The 20,337-nt window shown below is 34.6% G+C and overlaps 1 protein-coding gene across 4 annotated transcripts in view; it reads left to right on the top strand.

The window, feature by feature from the left end:
- The window catches only part of LOC148607747 (uncharacterized), a 67,009-nt gene that overhangs the window by 15,156 nt on the left and 31,516 nt on the right, over positions 1-20,337 (top strand). For 2 of the 4 annotated variants that reach the window (XM_088543623.1, XM_088543624.1), the window contains exons 5-15: positions 780-908; positions 2,028-2,166; positions 3,953-4,060; positions 6,747-8,174; positions 8,523-8,615; positions 9,387-10,676; positions 11,056-11,154; positions 13,402-14,752; positions 16,191-16,264; positions 17,185-17,292; positions 19,395-20,336. In XM_088543623.1, coding sequence (XP_088399749.1) covers positions 780-908; positions 2,028-2,166; positions 3,953-4,060; positions 6,747-8,174; positions 8,523-8,615; positions 9,387-10,676; positions 11,056-11,154; positions 13,402-14,752; positions 16,191-16,264; positions 17,185-17,292; positions 19,395-20,336 — 5,761 coding nt within the window. Of the gene's footprint in view, positions 1-157; positions 382-779; positions 909-2,027; positions 2,167-3,952; positions 5,673-6,746; positions 8,175-8,522; positions 8,616-9,386; positions 10,677-11,055; positions 11,155-13,401; positions 14,753-16,190; positions 16,265-17,184; positions 17,293-19,394; position 20,337 lie in introns of those variants that run through there. The other 2 variants (XM_088543625.1, XM_088543626.1) reach the window with 2 other exon arrangements.

Genomic DNA, 20,337 nt, shown 5'->3' with positions numbered 1-20,337 from the left:
AAAATTTAACCTCAAAAAATTTTTCGCCTCCCTCCGCTCGGCGAAAATTTTAATTTGCTCCCCCCACCCATCTAAAATCCTGGATCCGCCCCTTCAACATTCTATGTTTGTACAACCTTAATGAATACCTGGTAGACTATATTGATATAGGATTATTCCCACCAAAAAAAATGGAGATTAATTGTAAACAGAGCAATTCATAATCAACAAACCGAATCGAAACCGATAATGACTTTATTCGTTTCAAACAACTTCACAGGACAGTCTCAATAGCAACCTTTAGGAAACAGTCGAAATCGTTCAGTGAAATACGGAACTCTTACTTTATAAGAAACTGATAACTACAATTCCAACAGTTACTGTACTCCAGACACCAACAAGGTGTGTAATGCGGTTTTTGAAGACGCTTATGTACATGCATATTGTTCTTGTCCATGTAATAATAACATTAGGGATATATTTTGGACATTACAAACTTCACCTATATTGTGAACTTTCTACTTACGATGATGAACTGATTTTCCAAGGCCTACTCGATCGGTTGTCATTTGAAATTTAAAAAATGATCAAATACTTAAAAATATGTGTGTTTTTATGGAAAATGTTTAAATTCAAAATATAATGATACCACGGTTACAATGTTAAGCGGAAAACTATATAACTATGTTTTATCGAGACGAAATAAGCGGTCAATATTAGTCTATGAAATCTATATTTACTATACGTCTTCATTCTACAGGTATTTTTTCATTTCACAGTTTTACATTATTCCTTTCCAGACACGATTCATTGTTTTTAACCCTGTAGAATATCACTGTAATCCGTCCTTACTCGTGAAGCTGGTGGGATGTAACCAAAAAAGAGAATCTGGTGACGGAGTTAGTACTCATATCAATGAAGACATAAATGTAAGTTACTCAAGTTCTGATGGGAAAATCGTGGAACGAACGAAGAATTCGTGTACTATGAAAAAAGAAGATTTTGTATAGTCATTTATCATAAATATTATCTAATTTCTTTTAGGGCTGCAGACGGGAAAGAATGTTTACGATTACATTGCGACAAACTCTTATATTGTATATAATTGGAAAAAGAAATTTCAAAGCATCAGAATATCATTATTTTTAGAATATCTAGTTCGTATTAGAGAGTAAAATTCGCATTTGTTTTAAATCTGGTGGAATATACACCAAAGTTCCAGGTTTAAAAATTAAAAAAAAAGTTTGATTGTTTGCTATGACTAGGGGTTGAAATGGTTAGAAGATTGACATAGAAACAGTCGCCATGAATTACATTGAACTGTTGCAGCAAGTTGTTTCATTTGTTGATCGAACTATAAACAACTGCAGTAGTGGTGGTTCTTGGAGAGGGTCGGTGGGGATGAAATCCCATCCTTTATTAATAACAACTTTGTAAATGTCGTGCCAAATTTTGGTGATCTGACCAAATGGCATTATAGAATGGAACAACTTTTTGAAAGTCTCAAGATCCGCTACTGTTCAGTAAGATTTTGCAACAAAAATATTTACATTTTTTCAGTATAGACTTCTTCATTGTCCACTTTTAAAAAAAAATCCGGGTTTAAATATAACATGAAAAGAAAATGACTTCGGATCATACACATCAGTGTAGTTAATGGTAAGGTGGGCACTTAAAAATCCACCTTTCTTCATACATTTAGCATCATAAATGTTAAGTATACATGTATATGTATTACACCTGTTCTAATAATTTGTCAGAATTGTTTTTAATGGATGAATGGTCATTTCAAGGCTTGTAGGAAAGGAGTCAAACAAACGCATATTTAGATACAACAAAACCTAACTGACAAATTAGATACATACTTATTTACTAACACTTAATTAATTATATTGAACAGCGACGATCACTCGGAATATACAAAGGAGAACAACTACTTTTTACAAGTTCGAGTACTGCAGAAGGAACAACCAAATATTGGCTTCGCAAATTTGACAGTTCTAACACCGTTGGGTATTTTTCAGACCCTTATATATATATATTTGTAGACAAATACAGTGTGGATACCTAACCAGAGCCCTATTGTAATAGAAAAAAGGATAGAAATACGACCTCTCGCCACACTGGAAATCCAAGCTGGGGTATCAGTCATATTTACAACTATGGACGCTGGAATTGACGTGTATGGTATGTAAAAATGTTATACCCTTAAAGGTGTGTTGGTGCTGTATGATATATATAATATGCTACCGCGTCGAGTTACAATGTAGCAGATAGATAGATAGAGAAAGATGTGTTATATATTGTTATATCAGTTAAAAAAACAACTTTGCTGTAAGTTGTTTTTTTTTTCTTCTTAAAAACACAGAAATGCCATAACATTTTCCTCAATCGAGTTCCGCTATGTTTTAGTACACACAAAAAGTCAAAGTATTTCTTTACATGGTATTATTTGGTTCTATCCCCCTCTGGAACCCTTCCTCTTGATCCGACAGCCCCACTGCGGGAGACAAAATATCAATATAAGATCTAAAAATGTTTTAACTTAGTCATAAGTGTTAAGTGTCTAATATTGGTTCACTTCCTATCACGGTTGATTAAATCCAATATTTGAGGTATCCAGCTATTTTGTATATATTTGTACAAAAATTTGTCATATTTCAACGAGGTAAAAAAATTTGGAATTAGATCTTTTCTTTTTGATTTATACCTCCCATTATATATATATATATAGAAGGGTCTGAAAAATTCCCAACGATGTTAGAACTGTCAAATTTGCGAAGCAAATTTTTGTCGTTCCCTCCGCGGGATTCGAACTCGTACCGCTGTGACATCTATGGCAACACCGCCTGCACTAAGTCCAGCGCCCTAGACCACTTGGCCAGCTAGGCTATATAAAATATAGCTTTCGCTGGCCGGGTGATTCCTCCTCGTAGGATTAATCTAGGGCTGTAACTTAGTACATGATGTATGGTAGTACGGGACAGGAATCACCCGGCCAGCGAAAGCTACATTTTATATAGCCTAGCTGGCCGAGTGGTCTAGGGCGTTGGACTTAGTGCAGGCGATGTTGCCATAGATGCCACAGCGGTATGAGTTCGAGTCCCGCGGAGGGAACGACAAAAATTTGCTTCGCAAATTTGACAGTTCTAACATCGTTGGAAATTTTTCAGACACTTCCATAAGTTTACGTTATCTTCCCTGTATCAAGTTGATCCGATGGAGCAGTGTAGAGAATAGAGTCGTCACATTCTGAGACGTTGTATATATATACATCCCTTTTTGCAGAGTGGGGGTATGTAGTGATAGGGATGTCCGTCCTTTGTTCCGCGTTCTTTCTTGCGTCTGTACATCCTCTGTTACGCAGAGGGATAACTATCTCGTACTTATCCAACATCACTGAAACTTTCATGAATTCTTTATTACATATTCTGATTGTCCACCTTCTACTTCCGATTTTGTTCCTAATCTCTTTGTAAGTTATATAAAACAAAACATGGACTTCGTCATTCATTTATATAGAAAATCAAGGGTACCCATCTTATCCGTTACTACTCCTAAATCATTCAATGAAACTTTCACAGTCTTTATTAGATATTCCTGTTATACACTCCTTTTTTAGATTATGATCCAAATAAATGTGCACGCGAAGAGGTGTGTGTTATCTAATGGGACATACATGTAGGGGATATCATTTTAGTGGGCATTGTTCATAGTTTTTTTAAAGTTATAATTTTCATTTCTCGTGAGAATTAATTCTCATTATCAATGCCTTCTCTAATGAAGTCTTTTATCACATGTTTAGCAACATTATATTTTATTCTTTGTTGTGAAATTTTCCTTACATTCAGTGCTAGCTTACTTGTTTTATTTTGTTCTTCTCTTCCCATAATAAAGCATTTTATTTCAGCTAACGTTTTGCGAATTCGAAATAATGAAATGATATTACTCTTAATTTACATGTACCTCTCAGGAATGTTATTGACAATCGGAGTAGAAGACGTACTGGTGACATTGTCATCTAACTATCCTGTGCTGAACATGAAAGGTCTTTGGAACGGTGTCCATCGAAAGATTGGAGGTTGGTATTCTTGTAGTAACGTGTGTAATGAATGTTTGTAATGAGTTCTCGCTACAGAAACAGACTTACTTTCCTGTGCTGAACATGAAAGGTCTTTGGAACGGTGTCCATCGAAAGATTGGAGGTTGGTATTCTTGTAGTAACGTGTGTAATGAATGTTTGTAATGAGTTCTCGCTACAGAAACAGACTTACTTTCCTGTGCTGAACATGAAAGGTCTTTGGAACGGTGTCCATCGAAAGATTGGAGGTTGGTATTCTTGTAGTAACGTGTGTAATGAATGTTTGTAATGAGTTCTCGCTACAGAAACAGACTTACTTTCCTGTGCTGAACATGAAAGGTCTTTGGAACGGTGTCCATCGAAAGATTGGAGGTTGGTATTCTTGTAGTAACGTGTGTAATGAATGTTTGTAATGAGTTCTCGCTACAGAAACAGACTTACTTTCCTGTGCTGAACATGAAAGGTCTTTGGAACGGTGTCCATCGAAAGATTGGAGGTTGGTATTCTTGTAGTAACGTGTGTAATGAATGTTTGTAATGAGTTCTCGCTACAGAAACAGACTTACTTTCCTGTGCTGAACATGAAAGGTCTTTGGAACGGTGTCCATCGAAAGATTGGAGGTTGGTATTCTTGTAGTAACGTGTGTAATGAATGTTTGTAATGAGTTCTCGCTACAGAAACAGACTTACTTTCCTGTGCTGAACATGAAAGGTCTTTGGAACGGTGTCCATCGAAAGATTGGAGGTTGGTATTCTTGTAGTAACGTGTGTAATGAATGTTTGTAATGAGTTCTCGCTACAGAAACAGACTTACTTTCCTGTGCTGAACATGAAAGGTCTTTGGAACGGTGTCCATCGAAAGATTGGAGGTTGGTATTCTTGTAGTAACGTGTGTAATGAATGTTTGTAATGAGTTCTCGCTACAGAAACAGACTTACTTTCCTGTGCTGAACATGAAAGGTCTTTGGAACGGTGTCCATCGAAAGATTGGAGGTTGGTATTCTTGTAGTAACGTGTGTAATGAATGTTTGTAATGAGTTCTCGCTACAGAAACAGACTTACTTTCCTGTGCTGAACATGAAAGGTCTTTGGAACGGTGTCCATCGAAAGATTGGAGGTTGGTATTCTTGTAGTAACGTGTGTAATGAATGTTTGTAATGAGTTCTCGCTACAGAAACAGACTTACTTTCCTGTGCTGAACATGAAAGGTCTTTGGAACGGTGTCCATCGAAAGATTGGAGGTTGGTATTCTTGTAGTAACGTGTGTAATGAATGTTTGTAATGAGTTCTCGCTACAGAAACAGACTTACTTTCCTGTGCTGAACATGAAAGGTCTTTGGAACGGTGTCCATCGAAAGATTGGAGGTTGGTATTCTTGTAGTAACGTGTGTAATGAATGTTTGTAATGAGTTCTCGCTACAGAAACAGACTTACTTTCCTGTGCTGAACATGAAAGGTCTTTGGAACGGTGTCCATCGAAAGATTGGAGGTTGGTATTCTTGTAGTAACGTGTGTAATGAATGTTTGTAATGAGTTCTCGCTACAGAAACAGACTTACTTTCCTGTGCTGAACATGAAAGGTCTTTGGAACGGTGTCCATCGAAAGATTGGAGGTTGGTATTCTTGTAGTAACGTGTGTAATGAATGTTTGTAATGAGTTCTCGCTACAGAAACAGACTTGAAAAAAATGTGCTGTATGGGAATAAAAAATACTTTAATCTAATTTGCTCTCTTATCTCTCTCTCTAATCAAGTCTAAACTACACCCCAACTCTAGGAACGATGCGAGGTTGCAAATTTGCGATGCAAAAATGGTCGCCCCCTCTGCGGGATTCGAACCCCTTCTCTTCACTGACATCTATGTCAACACCGTCTGCACTAAGTCCAACGCTCTAGACCACTCGGCCAAATAAAATATAGCTTTCATTAACCGAGTGATACTTCCTCGTAAGTAAATCTAGAGCGCGAACATTAGCACATGATGTAACTATATATACATATTGCAAATTTAACAAAAAATATTGAGACGCCTTGATTAAATTAAATTTAAAATGTGAACTTTTGCAATTTTGACATATTAAGGTAAAAAATAACGAAAGCGGATGTCTAAATAAATTGAAAAACAGTTTTATATTGCCTTTCTAATAGAATTAAAATAAGCATTTACATCCTGCATTTATGTACTGCAAGTGGAAAAATAAAAAAGTTCACGGCTTAGATTTACCAACAAAAAAGGTACAAACGAATTAACACAAACAGCTATATTATTCCGTAGTTGATTCAAAAGGGGGATAGTTGAGGAAACGTTTGCCCCTAAAATCGACAAAAATATATTACCCCACCCCCTTCCCCCCGAAAAAAAAACAAACAAAACTCAAAGATTAGACAAATTGTATATTATTTGCTTGAATTTGTGATTTTCCAAAATTTTTCTCAAAAGACCTTTTCAGCCTGGCTTCGCTTTACAGTAAACTAATCATCATACGTCCTCCCTTAATTCATACTCTTTGGATTAAAAACATCTTAGTTAACTGAGTCGTTAAGGTCTCAATTTATAATGTAGTTAAGGTAATGTGACCATGGTTGTCTCTACGAATAAGGTTCGCGTTTCGAAGAGAAAAACTTTTCTCACATATTTCCAATAGCATTTTGAGTCAATTCTTAAAGATTTTTAAATGCATCTTTCAGGAAATATAACTCTGACACATACAACAGTTCGTCAAGCATCAGTAGGGGTACAGGGCGATGGACTCGGAATTCGCCTCGACCACGTTTTAATTTACGGTTGTTACTCAGGAATTAAAATATCAGGAGGAACAGAAAGCAAATCCGTTAATGGTCAAAACGCGTCTTCCCCTATCGTTTCTAATACCAAATCCATGTACAACAATTATGGCATATATTTGATTGGAGTTCAAGAACGACCATCTATTTATATTGAAAAATCAGATTTTAGTTGGAATGAAAATCACGGATTTGTTATAGAAAATTGGGACAAAACCGATACTGCATACACTGAGCTCAAGCTGTATTATTGTTATTTGAATGGTAATAAACACGCTGGATTAGTTTCTTCCGATAGACTCCCTATATCGATATCTTTGGAAAATTCGACATTCTCAAGGAATGGTAGATATGGCATACATCTAAGTACATCCTTTACTAATTTCCCAATCCAGGTGAATGTTTCGAATTCGGAAGTTACGTTAAACGGATATTCCGGTGTTTATTTAGAATATCATTGTTGGACTTGTTCATCCAACTTAAGTCATTTGTTTGACAACAATGTGATTAAAGGAAATTATCATCAGCAAGTTTACCTAGAGTATTCTTCGTACTTCAATAATGCAAATCTAATTATCTTCCTGATAATTTCAAACAACATTATCCGTGACCATAAATATCACCATGAGTACCCTGTCTATCTTAGGTTTGGGGTCAGAAGTGATGCCTTTATAACCAACAATATCCTGAGTAACGTTAGGGGTGGACTCAAAATAAAGGGGAATTCCAAAACACCTGTCAACATCATTGCAGAAAATAACACGTTTGACAACGTCTATGGTGTGGAACAATCTGCAATCTTGTCGATGAACTCTATCCTGTCCATTACGAAAAACACCTTTAAAGAAAGCAGCGTACCAACTGTGGTGTACCTTCAAACGGACCTAAGACACACTATGTCTTATAATAGTTTTATAAACAACACTCAAGCAACTTGCCTACTTAAAATTGGCGAAAAATTCGATAAAGACCAGCATATTACTGCTAGCTATAATTTCTGGGGAACGGACAATGTACATTTAGTAAAAAGCAAAATTTGTGACGTTTTCATTGATTCTACAAAAGGTCGTGTGTTGACTGATATGATATACTTGACTTCGGAAATGACATCACCAAATGACGTAAGGGCAGCAGATATTTTCAGTCGTCACTATGATCCGGAGCTAGGATTTACCATTATTGGTGGGGTCATTGAGTCTGATTTTGTGTTATCACTTACTGAAAGTGAGAAGGTGTCCGTAAATCGCACAATTATTGTCAACAAGACATCAAGATTTAATATCAGTGGGGGAATTTTAATAGTGCAACCAAAGAGAGGATTTATATTACAAGGTATCTTTTCAACTGCCGCGTTTATTTTGCGTTATTATTTTTTATTGTTATTATTTCTTTTTGTTGCCCATGCCTTTGCAAAAAAATATGTTTAACAGTACTTATTTAGAGATAAAGAAAATGTTTGTGGATTTGTAAATTATGTCATAACTTGAAATAACAAAGAAAAAAAACATGAAAATTTAGGTCTGTCAATTTTTGTTTTGTTTTCTGTAATGGGGCAGATGAAGACTTTTTGTCTAATTATAACAGTCGCACAATGACTTATACTTTCATTTGAAACAGTATAAAATTTATGGTTAGCAACATCTTATCATATTTACTGTACACACGTTTTTGTCTGTTAAGGACCACTCGATATCGGAAATTCTACGGTTACAACAACCATACGAGGTGAAACTGGCAAAGGAAAGTGGAATGGCATTCATGTGTATAGTTCAGGTATTAAAAAGTAACCACAAGGGTTTCATTCCCCGGTTTCATTTCTAATATTTTGTGTGGAATATATATACAACAATGTATTTTTTTTGTGACAATATATAGAAATTGCATTCTTATTCCATAAAACGATTTTGCGATTGGAAACAGGCTGCCAGAATAAACTATTATCGGTGTAATCTTCTGTTTTAGTTTACAATGTCGTCTGATTGTCATTGTCTGTTGTGAAATAGTGGCGCAAACTATCAGCTCCTTATACCGAAGAAGATAAATGGTTCAAATAATTCAAATCAAGTTCTTGATATTACCAAGTATGCAACGCTTAAGTTTCGAAACTTAAAACAGAGGATTTTGATCAAAAGTACAAGGAAATATTAGGACTAAAACCACAAAAATGTATGTAATTCAACAAAATCTTATTTTTCTTAGTCAAATTAAATCTTATTTTTCTTGAACAAGAGTAACTTCTCTTCAGCAGCATTATAATTCGAGAAGTAGGAAAATCATTATCCAAAATTTAGTTGTATACAAGAAGTACTCTGAACAAACTATCGAAATAAGAAGCTGAATACATCACCGAGAGGTCCTACCATGTTCAATAAAAGCTTGCAATATAAATGACAAAATTGCAATTATGAATGCACGCAATCATTTCTAAGTTTACATAATTCATTTAAATCAGTTACATTTACATATGTTGTACACAGTGTCTTTAATCAATGTCCCGATGTCGTCTTATTTATCAAGTTTGCCTTTCATTTATTTCAATTGTAGATATACAGATTGCAGGCTCAAATTTGTCTGATTGTATCGAAGTTTCTGTCATTAAAAGTGCCCCTTCGATAATTAACATAGAAAGCAGCACTGTGACACAAACAAACAGACTTATAGAGGCATACAGTAGAGGAGAGGACTTTACTCTTCTCATACAAAACTCTTACGTAACAACACAGACAGGTTTGGCAGATTTACACATAAATAAAAAGGGTAACATTACAATACGGATAACAGAAAGTAAACTTTCAAGTGAGACAGGGTATTTGTTTCGCATAACGGAGCAGCACGTACAAGTCGATCAGGTTCATGTAATGTTCGAATGTAATGATAGTGCGTTTAAGACAGTCAGGAACGATATGTTTAAGTTTGAATTATGTTCTTCAAATTTCAATAGTGCGTTACGTCGATCATCCTTTATAATCCTAGGCAATGTTGGCTCGATTCTTAAAACAATATCAAAAGTGGAAAAAATTGAAGTCCTTAATAATAGTTTTACTGGTGGAAGCGAGGCGATATCTCTTGGAGGGTGCATTGTTGCAGACACCAACACAAGCCCACAGGGAGAGTTATCGATCCTCGACAACACATTTCAGAAAACAAAAACAGTATCTATTGAAATCAATGCACCTGTTTATTCTATGGACATCGAAAACAATATTTTCGCACAAAACGCTAAATGCATTAATATATCTGTAATTTCCCTCCGGTTCTATAGTATTGTGATATCCGGAAATGAACTTTCAGAAAATAACGGCAACGGAATCATCACATTGATGCAAATGAATTTAGGGAATTCATCGATTGACCTTTTACGAAATGCATTCATAAACAACACCGGAACTGTTGTGCTGATAAACTCTGCGAATATCAACATACATCATAATGTATTTGACAGCGCTTTTGCTGCATATAACGTTAAGGTGATTCCTGGAATTTTGGATAACTCGGGCTTAGTGATTAATGCATCACTGAACTACTGGGGAACGACGGATGTCAAAACTATTGACAAATTTATCTTTGACCACGATTTTGATGACACTTTGTTTGACGTAAACTACAAGCCATACTTAGGATCTAACAACTTCAGCGATATCAGGAATGAAACAGCAGAATTTGTACATTCATCTGGGGAAATCGGTGGCAATGTAGATAAAGATACTGTGCTAAGAAAAGCGGGTAGCCCTTATTTAGCGGTTTCCAATATAGTCATTCCTGAAAAAACATCATTGATACTAGAGGCTGGGGTAGAGATCTTTTTTAAAGAGGATCTTGGAGTAGTAGTGCATGGTAGGTACACCGTACAATAAAGTAAAACACATATACGTAAATACGGTAAGGGGAAAAAACTGAAAATTCTAAGTGATTTTCAAAACTAAAATAATCGAAGACTGAAAGCAATATTTGATTAGGTACATTAATACTGTACTTCCTCATTTTTCTTTTTGAAAACCGTTTAAAACTTTACTTCTGAACACAAAACGAACGAGAAAAAAAAACAAAATATGTCTATAGAAATTAAACATGAACTAAATATAATGAAACTATACATCGCTACACATTAATTTTTCGAAAGGAAATAAAATATAGAAATATTATAATTTATTATGTATCTAGACAAACGCATATTATAAAACTTTCACGATGAAAACGTTCATATTCTGTACAGGCGTCTTTATTTCGAATGGAACCTCAGATGCGATTGTAAACTTGAAAGCAGAAGACGACACAAAAAGGTGGAAAGGAATTGATATTCGGTCAGAACGAGGTAGTATGAAATCGTGAAATTGTAATTAAAGGCTGTATGTAGGATATTTCTGTACGACACTATCCGCCTCGTTGCTTAAGTACAACACTCCTCCGCGTCGTAGGTAAAAAGTCCAACATACATTAACGACTCCACCTCGCCTCCGAAATCAAGCACGCTATTGTATGATAAACGTTTTTCATAGAATTTATGAAAAAAATGGATTTTTTTAATCTTTAAGTACGAATCCAGTTCGAAAGTTAAAATCTGTAAGAATATATTCTAAATCGTGTCCTCTTAAATGACAAAAGACAAACAAAAATGTATACTTTATATATAAAAAAATCCTGCGTAACATATAACAGAACATATGCTTGTATTATTTTTGTGTTACTTTCTGGATGTTTAAGTGGATTTTTTTCCGTACTTCATTTATAGTAGAATGGAACTATACGTTATCGGTTTATACCTGCCAAACCAAACTTTCAGACCTTTTAATTTTGAACTGATTTTAGGTATGATTGAATATTTCAATTTTTTTTTTCATCGGTGGCCAGTTTTAAAATGGGATTGGCTGTGATCACACCAAAGTACTCAAACCCCACCACATTTCTTGCACATGTCCCAAGTCAGACATTTCTGACCTCTGCATTCTTGTTTCGTTTTCACTTTCAATTTACTCTCTGTTGCTGGGGTATATAGATGCAACCATATTGCTGTACTTGTGTATAATGTTGTTTTGTTGCCAGCTGCAGCCTCCCAAGTAGTGTGAGGATTTCATTGAAGACCAAAGGGTGGAATTTAGCTGATATTTGTCATCCTGGTGGGGTTGTTGTCTCTTTGATATATTCACTCTTTCCATTAATTCTCCTTATATTACAAAATGTATGAGACATTTAAATACTGTCGAGGCAGAGTCAATATTAATTGGTCAGATTGATTAAATGTGATCATTGAAAAAGGAATGCAAAACAAAAACATAAAACAATGGTTATACTTGACCAAATTAAATTAAAAAAAATTGACTGAGAAGGAAATTCTCAACATTTCTACAGAGATACGCAACAGCTATTGCTATTTGCATACAATGTTTTATTGAAAAAAATAAGAGAGATCACTTTCAAGTGTTTTATCAAACATGATATGCATACAATGATTGTATACTTACATGCTGGTATAGTTTAGGAGCATTTTTTAAATACGTTACAAACGCGTTGAAACACGAAACTTGTGTCCTATCCCTTTTTTGAAATTAACAAATGGTTGTAAACTAAAGCACACGTCAGCATACGATTTTGAACGTCGAGTGCTTCGCCGAACTCGTGGATTGTTACGGCGTTTTCATCCTCAACATGAGATCCAAGTTGTTTACCGTGTCATTGTGTTCCTTTCCTCTTTCGTCTACCATGGACTGACTTTTCATGAGCATTTTGGTGGGTTTTTGTAAGTAGAGGACGCTTACACCTGGTCTATACTCTCACTTTTGATTGGAGTCCGAGTTGTATATGTTATTTTTGGTGTTTCTTGTTTTGTTGTGTGTGTCTATTTTTTCTATCTAGTCTTCCTCCATGGATTACATTCTTTTGATTTCCGCTAGAATCTTGCCTTATATAGTAGTTTATCACACGTTGAAATGTGAAGGGTGGATGCTGAAACTTGTAACATCTGTCTAATAGTAAAACAGTGTTTACATTTGCCCGACATGAAAGCCTACCAACTAGTGAACCTGTGGCGTATTAACCAGGTCTGGCTATTGGAGTACGTTCTTTGCAAATGATTAATCACTATGCAAGGAATAGTGTGATATACGAATTTATTTAGATGGACTACGTCTGTTGTATATTTAAAATGTTACTCTCCTAAGCCAAAATTAATCCTTTCCTACTAAAAGTTCCCTCCGCAGAAATTGTTGGTCCCGTTAACAGATTTCTATAAAAATTAATAATTGCCACTGAGAATTCACCAAAGTGCTATCAATGGATAACATGCAATGATGCACGAACGAGGGCACACTTTAGTGATTGATTGTTGGTGTTTGACACCCAAGCAGCAATATTTCAGCTATTCAGCATACTGACATTGATGATAAAATTAACATGATGAAATGAAAAATTGGATAGAACACTATGATTTCTATGAACAATATTACTTAAAAGTGTTTTCATTTTGTATTTAAAAAAATATTTTTAATTTTGTGTTTTTGATTACAGTCATAAATTGGTGCTATACCTAACTCATTAAAAGCTTGTTTCTTAACATTATATGCAGGGAAATCGAAAAAGTCGGTAATTCGTCATACAGGAATTGAAAAAACGACAGACGGTTTACGGATAAAGAGCTGTAATACAGATTTGAATAATGTTAACTCCACATCATCCTCAGGGGACGGAATAACTATACTTATTAGTGGAACAGAGCCAGAAAACATCTATACTGAGCTAGCAGCGTCTAACAATGGTAGAAATGGTTTGATGATTATATCTGATCAAAGTGTCAATCGGAATGTCTCGTTTCAAATTGATGGGTGTTATTCAGACAATAATCTGAATGGGATATACGTTACTGCAGCAGTAATAGTTAAGTTTTCACAGTGTCAGATTACTGGGAATAAAAAGCATGGGGTATACGTGGATCAGGAATATAAAGGCGAAATAGAATTTTATTTAACCTTATTTTCCCATAATGTCCATTACGCCATGAAGGTAATTGGAAACAGTCGTTTGGTTGCAGATTCTTGTATTATAGAACATCACAGCTATCGCTTATACAGCAGATATGCATGGGATAGAAAGTCATTTATCTACATGGAAAAGACAATAGATGCGGACTGGGAAATTCAATTTACAAATAATCTATTCACCAACAATACGAACTATGGCATGAAAATAGAGTTGCAGTGGAATAGTAAGGGCGACCTAAAATTGAATGTTGAAAACAATACATTTAAAACTAGTTTCTCTGTTCTAGATGTTTTAAGTAGACACTACACATATTATGAAAATATGGCGTATATAAGTTTTAACAACAATACGGTAGTTAACAACACCATGACTGAAAGAACAATGGTAGTGTTTGACACAGATTATGTTGGAGATTTCAAAATGATAAATAATCGATTTACAGGCAACAAAGCCAGTAGGATGATTATATTTTCTGACAATTACGCTATCAGGAAGTTAATGAACGATATTGTTTTTGAAAACAATGTATTTGTTGATAATTATGCCTCAAGTACACTCATTGATGTAGAAAATGCCTTTTTGCTAAGAATTCAAAATAATATTTTTACAAACAATCATCCTACAGCATGCATCTTAACGGGACCAATTTTTAAAAACGATCGATTAGAATACGCAATAATGGCTACTTATAACTACTGGGGAACAGGCAACTGTAATGAGATTATTGAGCGTGTATGTGGATTTGAGAAGGACATGACTAAGAGTTTTATCAAATACATACCATACTACATGGACAGACATCTTAGTCAGCTGGAAAATTCTTCCCATGAAGATTTCGCCGTAGATGGTGCTTTTGGGGGTGAAATAAATAGCAACATAACCTTTGACGTACAATCAAAAGGAAATTTGACAGTAATATCTAGGTCTATATTCATCAGGTATAAGTATAGTCTTTTTAATTTCTCTTTGATAATTACATTTGTTTTGATGTAATTTTTTTAATTTACTTCCGCTTGAAATATTTTAATCTTAGCAATTTAGAATAAATATCTATTTAAGCCACAAGGAAAACACCGAAACTCAATTGAGTGTTTATTTGGCTAAATTATCCGCAATTGTGATGTTCATATGGTAGCATAAACTGTCTTAACAAGAACATGGACTACATAATTAGGTTCCAATTGATTCAGCATTTTGTTCTACAGATCAACATGATTAACGGTGGTATAGAATAAACTGTATGTCATAGAAAGAGTGATATCACGACTTGATATAAATGTCGATTGTATAGTCCTCTGACAATGTCCTCGTCCAATAACAATGACTTGAGAATTTAAGTACTTCTTCGTCTAAGAATCAGGCAAAATGTGTATAAGGTGTGGCACATCAAGGAAAAAAACACAGAGATTTTATTGGATTGACCAAGCATTTATACCCGATAACCTTCAGAAATAACCATCAAAGTCTTTTTAAGATATTGATAGGTCAAAATTAGTTGAAAAGCGCTATATGTTAAAACAAAATGGCCGAGAAAATTTTCCCTCACTTCATCCTTATATAAGCAGTCAAAAAAGTTCTATGTCACAGATGCTTCAGGATAAATTTAAATAGCTTTTCAGTTGTTTTCTAGATGTATTTAGTATATTTAAGGCAAAAAACAAAAAACAAATTGAGAAATATGATGTGCCCCCTATTGCCTGATTCTTACACAGGATGGTACTCAAGGAATTATCAAAGTTGAATTGAATCATAATGTCCCATACATGTAAGACGAAAGGAAGTTGGTAGATTTTGGAGGACATGTTCCAAAAACTTGTTAGAATTGTAGACCAAAAGGATGAAATCTTATAAGGACTGAACAAGTTTTCTCGAGCTTTGTACGGTTATTTTAAACATTTTTTAAAGAGGATTTAATTCGTATTCTTGAACATTTAATGTTAGTTTATAAACTATATGTAAATCTAACTATGTATCAAGATTTATTTTTCTGGAGTTTTTTACCCGCACACTGATACCCAATAGTTTTAATTTTAAATTAAAATTAATATTATATTGAATTGAACGCTTTGTTTCTGCTATATTGATATAAAATTACAATTTTCTCCATCAAATTCTAGATGTTTCAAAATTATCATCTTCAATTTGAATTTTCGGGGTCCTGGTATGCTTAATTAAACCTTGTATTTAGATTTCGGATCTTGAATTATGAGAAGTCATTATCGAATTCAAATTTTGATTTTTGTCAAAATTCAGTCTATATCAGAAACGTTTGTTGTGCCAGATATGTAACCACAGTCCCCATATCAATTTTTTGGATAAAAATGATATTTTGTACCACTTTTTACATAAGAATTTATCACCAAATATTTTTTACAGACCTGGGGTAAGATTGACGATCATAGGTGCGATTACGTTGAATTTCAAGAAAAATAGAGGAATTTATATAGCAGGTAAGAATAATTTTTACTTCACATGAAATTTTAGTTAATACATTGGTAAAGAGTTTATCTATAAATCTAATGGTTGATATATTGAATCTTCTGTTTTATTTTGATATGGAGGTTAATGAGTATTTTACTTAGCTCTTATTCAAATTGGAACCAAAATAAATAAAAATATGTAATTACCAAAGTTAATAAACTGTTTATGTCTACTTAAAGTCAATAACATAAAACAAATGGCCACGTACGCAAATAGTTATTTATAGCTTGCCGAAACTACGCAGATTGTTTGTATCGATCGCGCTAGAACTCTAACAAACAAGCTTCTGGAACAGCGTTTGGTTGCTACAAGATTGAAGTTATCACTACAGAAGTTTTGGTTTGGTTGCTACAAGATTGAAGTTATCACTACAGACGTTTTATGGTCGTCATCATGAACTCGTGGACCGTTTTGGTGTATCCATCAGCAGCATGAAAACTGATTTACTCGACGGGTCATAGTTTTCCTTCCTCGTTTTTCTACCCCGGACTTGGCATTTTATGAGCAACTCGGCGGGTGTTTCTAGTAAAGCAGAGGACGCTTACCCTACTGGTACACCTGGTCCATGCTTCCAGTTGCTAGTAGAGTCCGAGTTGCTCATTTGCTTTTGTCACTTTGTATGTATAATTTTAGTAACTTTATGATCTTTGTTGTGTATGTCTGTTTTCCATGTCTTGTCTTTGTCCCTGGATTACATTCTTTTGATTACCGCTATAACCTTGGTTCCCTTGATTACTCTTATACATATGTTGCATATATCAGAATACATACGAAATAGAAGCATTTTATAGCTTACTTGATAATTGTGCCTCATCAAACATGATAATTCTTTTGTTATATAGTTTGGTGAAATGCTATATGAGAAAAGTTTATTTCGTTTTTGTTTCAGGATCTCTAAAAATAAACGATGCAAATGATGTGTTTGAAATGAGCAGTTTCACAGCGTTCGATACGATACAAGAATCATACTGGCATGGTGTGCTGCTTCGATCGAATGGTAAGACATGACAAAACCTAAGGATTTTCGTGCAAGTTTTTGAACAGAATCTTCAAAAAATACAAAACCTGTTCAATGTCATGTGTGTTTTGTTTTTATCAAACAAAACGTGTTATTTGTCTTTACACTTTTGACTTCAGTATAAAATTAAGAAATAAATCACTGAAACTCCATTATTGTTTTACCAAAGACTGGCCATTTTTGCCGCATTGTTTATCTTGAGCGAAAGATAAAAATGGCCAACCAGCCCGTGATTTTACAATGTAAACGTTGAGTTTCCGTGATTTATTTCGATATTTATAGGACTAGTTTCTTCATATTTTTAATAGACGCAGAATATATATTGCGCGAAATGGAAATTGAAACGTCTGTGAAATTAGGTAAAATTTATCTATGACGTCTCCAAAAGACGGTCATACGTCTATGACGTTGGTCATATTATTACCACGTGTTTACCATGGCTGTGGTGTAAAGAGCTTTGAAATACTTCATATTAGAATTAACGATATTTTACAGTTGCTTTTATATCTCAACACATTTGCCTCACTTTGATTTGAGATTTGGACATTTGACCTGAAATATTTCGGTGACCTACCTCTATCAGAAAAATATAATGACAGTTTATTGTTCACAAATTATAATCTACTTTACTTGACCATATTATGCGAAGATTAAACAAGTTTGCATGAAGGCCATAAGAGCTATTGCCATCACTTGGCGTCCGTCGTCGTCGTTAACAGTTTTTTCAAAACTCTTCTTCACTGAAATTATTTGACCAATTTGTACCAAACTTGGTATGAATGTTCCTTGTGGTATCTTGCAAAGAATTCCTTGTGGTATCTTGCAAAGAACTGATGTGGAGATTTTTGATCCGTCGAAAAAAACATGGCCGCCGTTACTAAAACTAGAACGTAGGGGTCAGACAGTAGTTTTTTCGCATATATCTCCAAAACCGTTAGATTTAGCCAAATTCTGATCGTGTTAAAGTGTTTAGCATGATAAGATTTATCTGCAGTCAAATTATCATTTTAATCTATTAAGCCATGTTGGAGTTATTGCCCTTTTTCAACGTTTTTGTTTTGCTATTTTGAATGTTATTTCTTTCAAAACTCTTCCCCTCTGACACCACTCGACCAACTGGAAACAAACTTACTTTAAATGTTTCTTGGGATATTGTCCATAGAACTGATGTGGGGATTTTTGATCCGTCGAAAAACATGGCCGCCGTTTCTAAAAATAGAACATAGGGGTCAGACAGTAGTTTTTTACATATATCTCCAAAACCGTAAGGTTTTGCCGAATTTTGACATGGGGAAAAGTGTTCAGCATGATGAGATCTATTTGTGGGCACAATTTGGTGAAAATATGTTGACCCATGTTGGAGATGTTGGAGTCATTGCCCTTTTTGGACGTTTTTTGCTTTTTTAATGTTATTATTTTAAAAAATCTTCTCAAAAACTACTTTACAGAATTCAATGAAAGTTGGTATTTTTTTAAAGGGAATCCGTAACATATTGACCGTTTTGATTTTTGATCTGTTACATGTATAAAGCATGGCCGCTGTTACTAAAAATTTACCATTGAGGTCAGACAGCAGATTTTTTGCATATATCTACAAAACGGTTAGGTTTGACCAAAATCTGACATGAAGTCAAATTAATCAGCATGAAGAGATCTATCTTTGGTCAAAATTGATGAAAATTTGTTGACCCATGTTGGAGTTATTACCATTTTTGGACGTTTTTTTCTGTTTATGATATTATTACTTTAAAAAATCTGCTCTAGAGAATTCAACGAAAGTTGACATTTTTGTTTTATAGGGTATGGCTGCCGTTTCCCAAAATATAACAATGGGGTCAGACAGCAGATTTTTGCATAAATCTCCAAATCTGTATCTCCAAATCTGTTAGGTTTAGCCAATAGCTTTCAATTGATGAGGTGATCCTTATTATAAGGCTTATAAATGTGTCCAATGAATCAAATGGAGTCAAAATTGTCTGACAACTCCTTGTTAGAGTTATTGCCCTTAAAAGGCAAAAATTTAACTAGGTGAGCGATTCAGCCTCCTGGGAGCCTCTATTTGATGTTTCGATTGTTTGTAGAGTTTTCATCAATACACCTACTTCACATGTCAAATACTGAGAAAGGATTTGTAGCATACACATCTCAGTTTGAGATTAAACGATCACGTATAAGCAGTTCCAAGGGATCTTGTATTACCATTACTCCTTCATCAGATGGTGACATAACTTATGACTTCTCTAAAACATTAATTGACAGCTGTAAGAGCCATGGTATTCTTATTACCGAAAGTGGTAGTGTTATTGTTCGGAATGTGCACATAAACAGTGTTTCAACAGGCATTGTGATGGAAGAACAACAAGTTAACTTGCAAATCTTTGACAGCAATATTACCAATAGTATAAAAGGTGTGTATACGGAATCAGGATATTATGGAGGTACTTTACAAGTACGACGGTGTTCGTTTGCCAACTGTTCTAACGGGGTCGATTTTAGGACCCATTATGTATCGGATAAGAATACCGTCGAAATCAACGAAAATAATTTTTCAAACATCACAAGGGACGCATTACACATAGAATTACCTTCAAATGAATACAATACCAATGCATATATGGGACATGCAAATATTGGATTGAATGTTTTTACAAATACCTGTCATTTATATTTACAAACTTGGAACAATGCTTCCCTGAGTTTTCACGACAACACAATTCAGAACGCCTTCTGTAGACAACCGAACCAATGCTTAGTTGATTTGTTAACTGAAACCAAATCAACTCATGTGGGAAGATACATTGATTTTAGTACAAATATCTTCACAAACATCGACAGTGAGTGTTGTGTCAATGTGTTTACAAGCGACGTCATAGGCGAATTAAATGGAACATTCTACTACAACCAGTTCCTGTCTACTCAATCTAATCTAGCCACAATTATTTTAGAGTCTCGGCATTTCAATTTGTCATATAACATATTTGACAACCCAGAGACATCGTTGGATATTTATGTGAAAAGGAAAGG

Source organism: Perna viridis, chromosome 9, assembly GCF_037379345.1.
Source record: "Perna viridis isolate PV_CMFRI_1.1 ecotype Kerala chromosome 9, ASM3737934v1, whole genome shotgun sequence".
NCBI lineage: Eukaryota > Metazoa > Mollusca > Bivalvia > Mytilida > Mytilidae > Perna > Perna viridis.
Note: the sequence above shows the minus strand (reverse complement) of the source record. Positions and strands in the feature narration are given on the sequence as shown.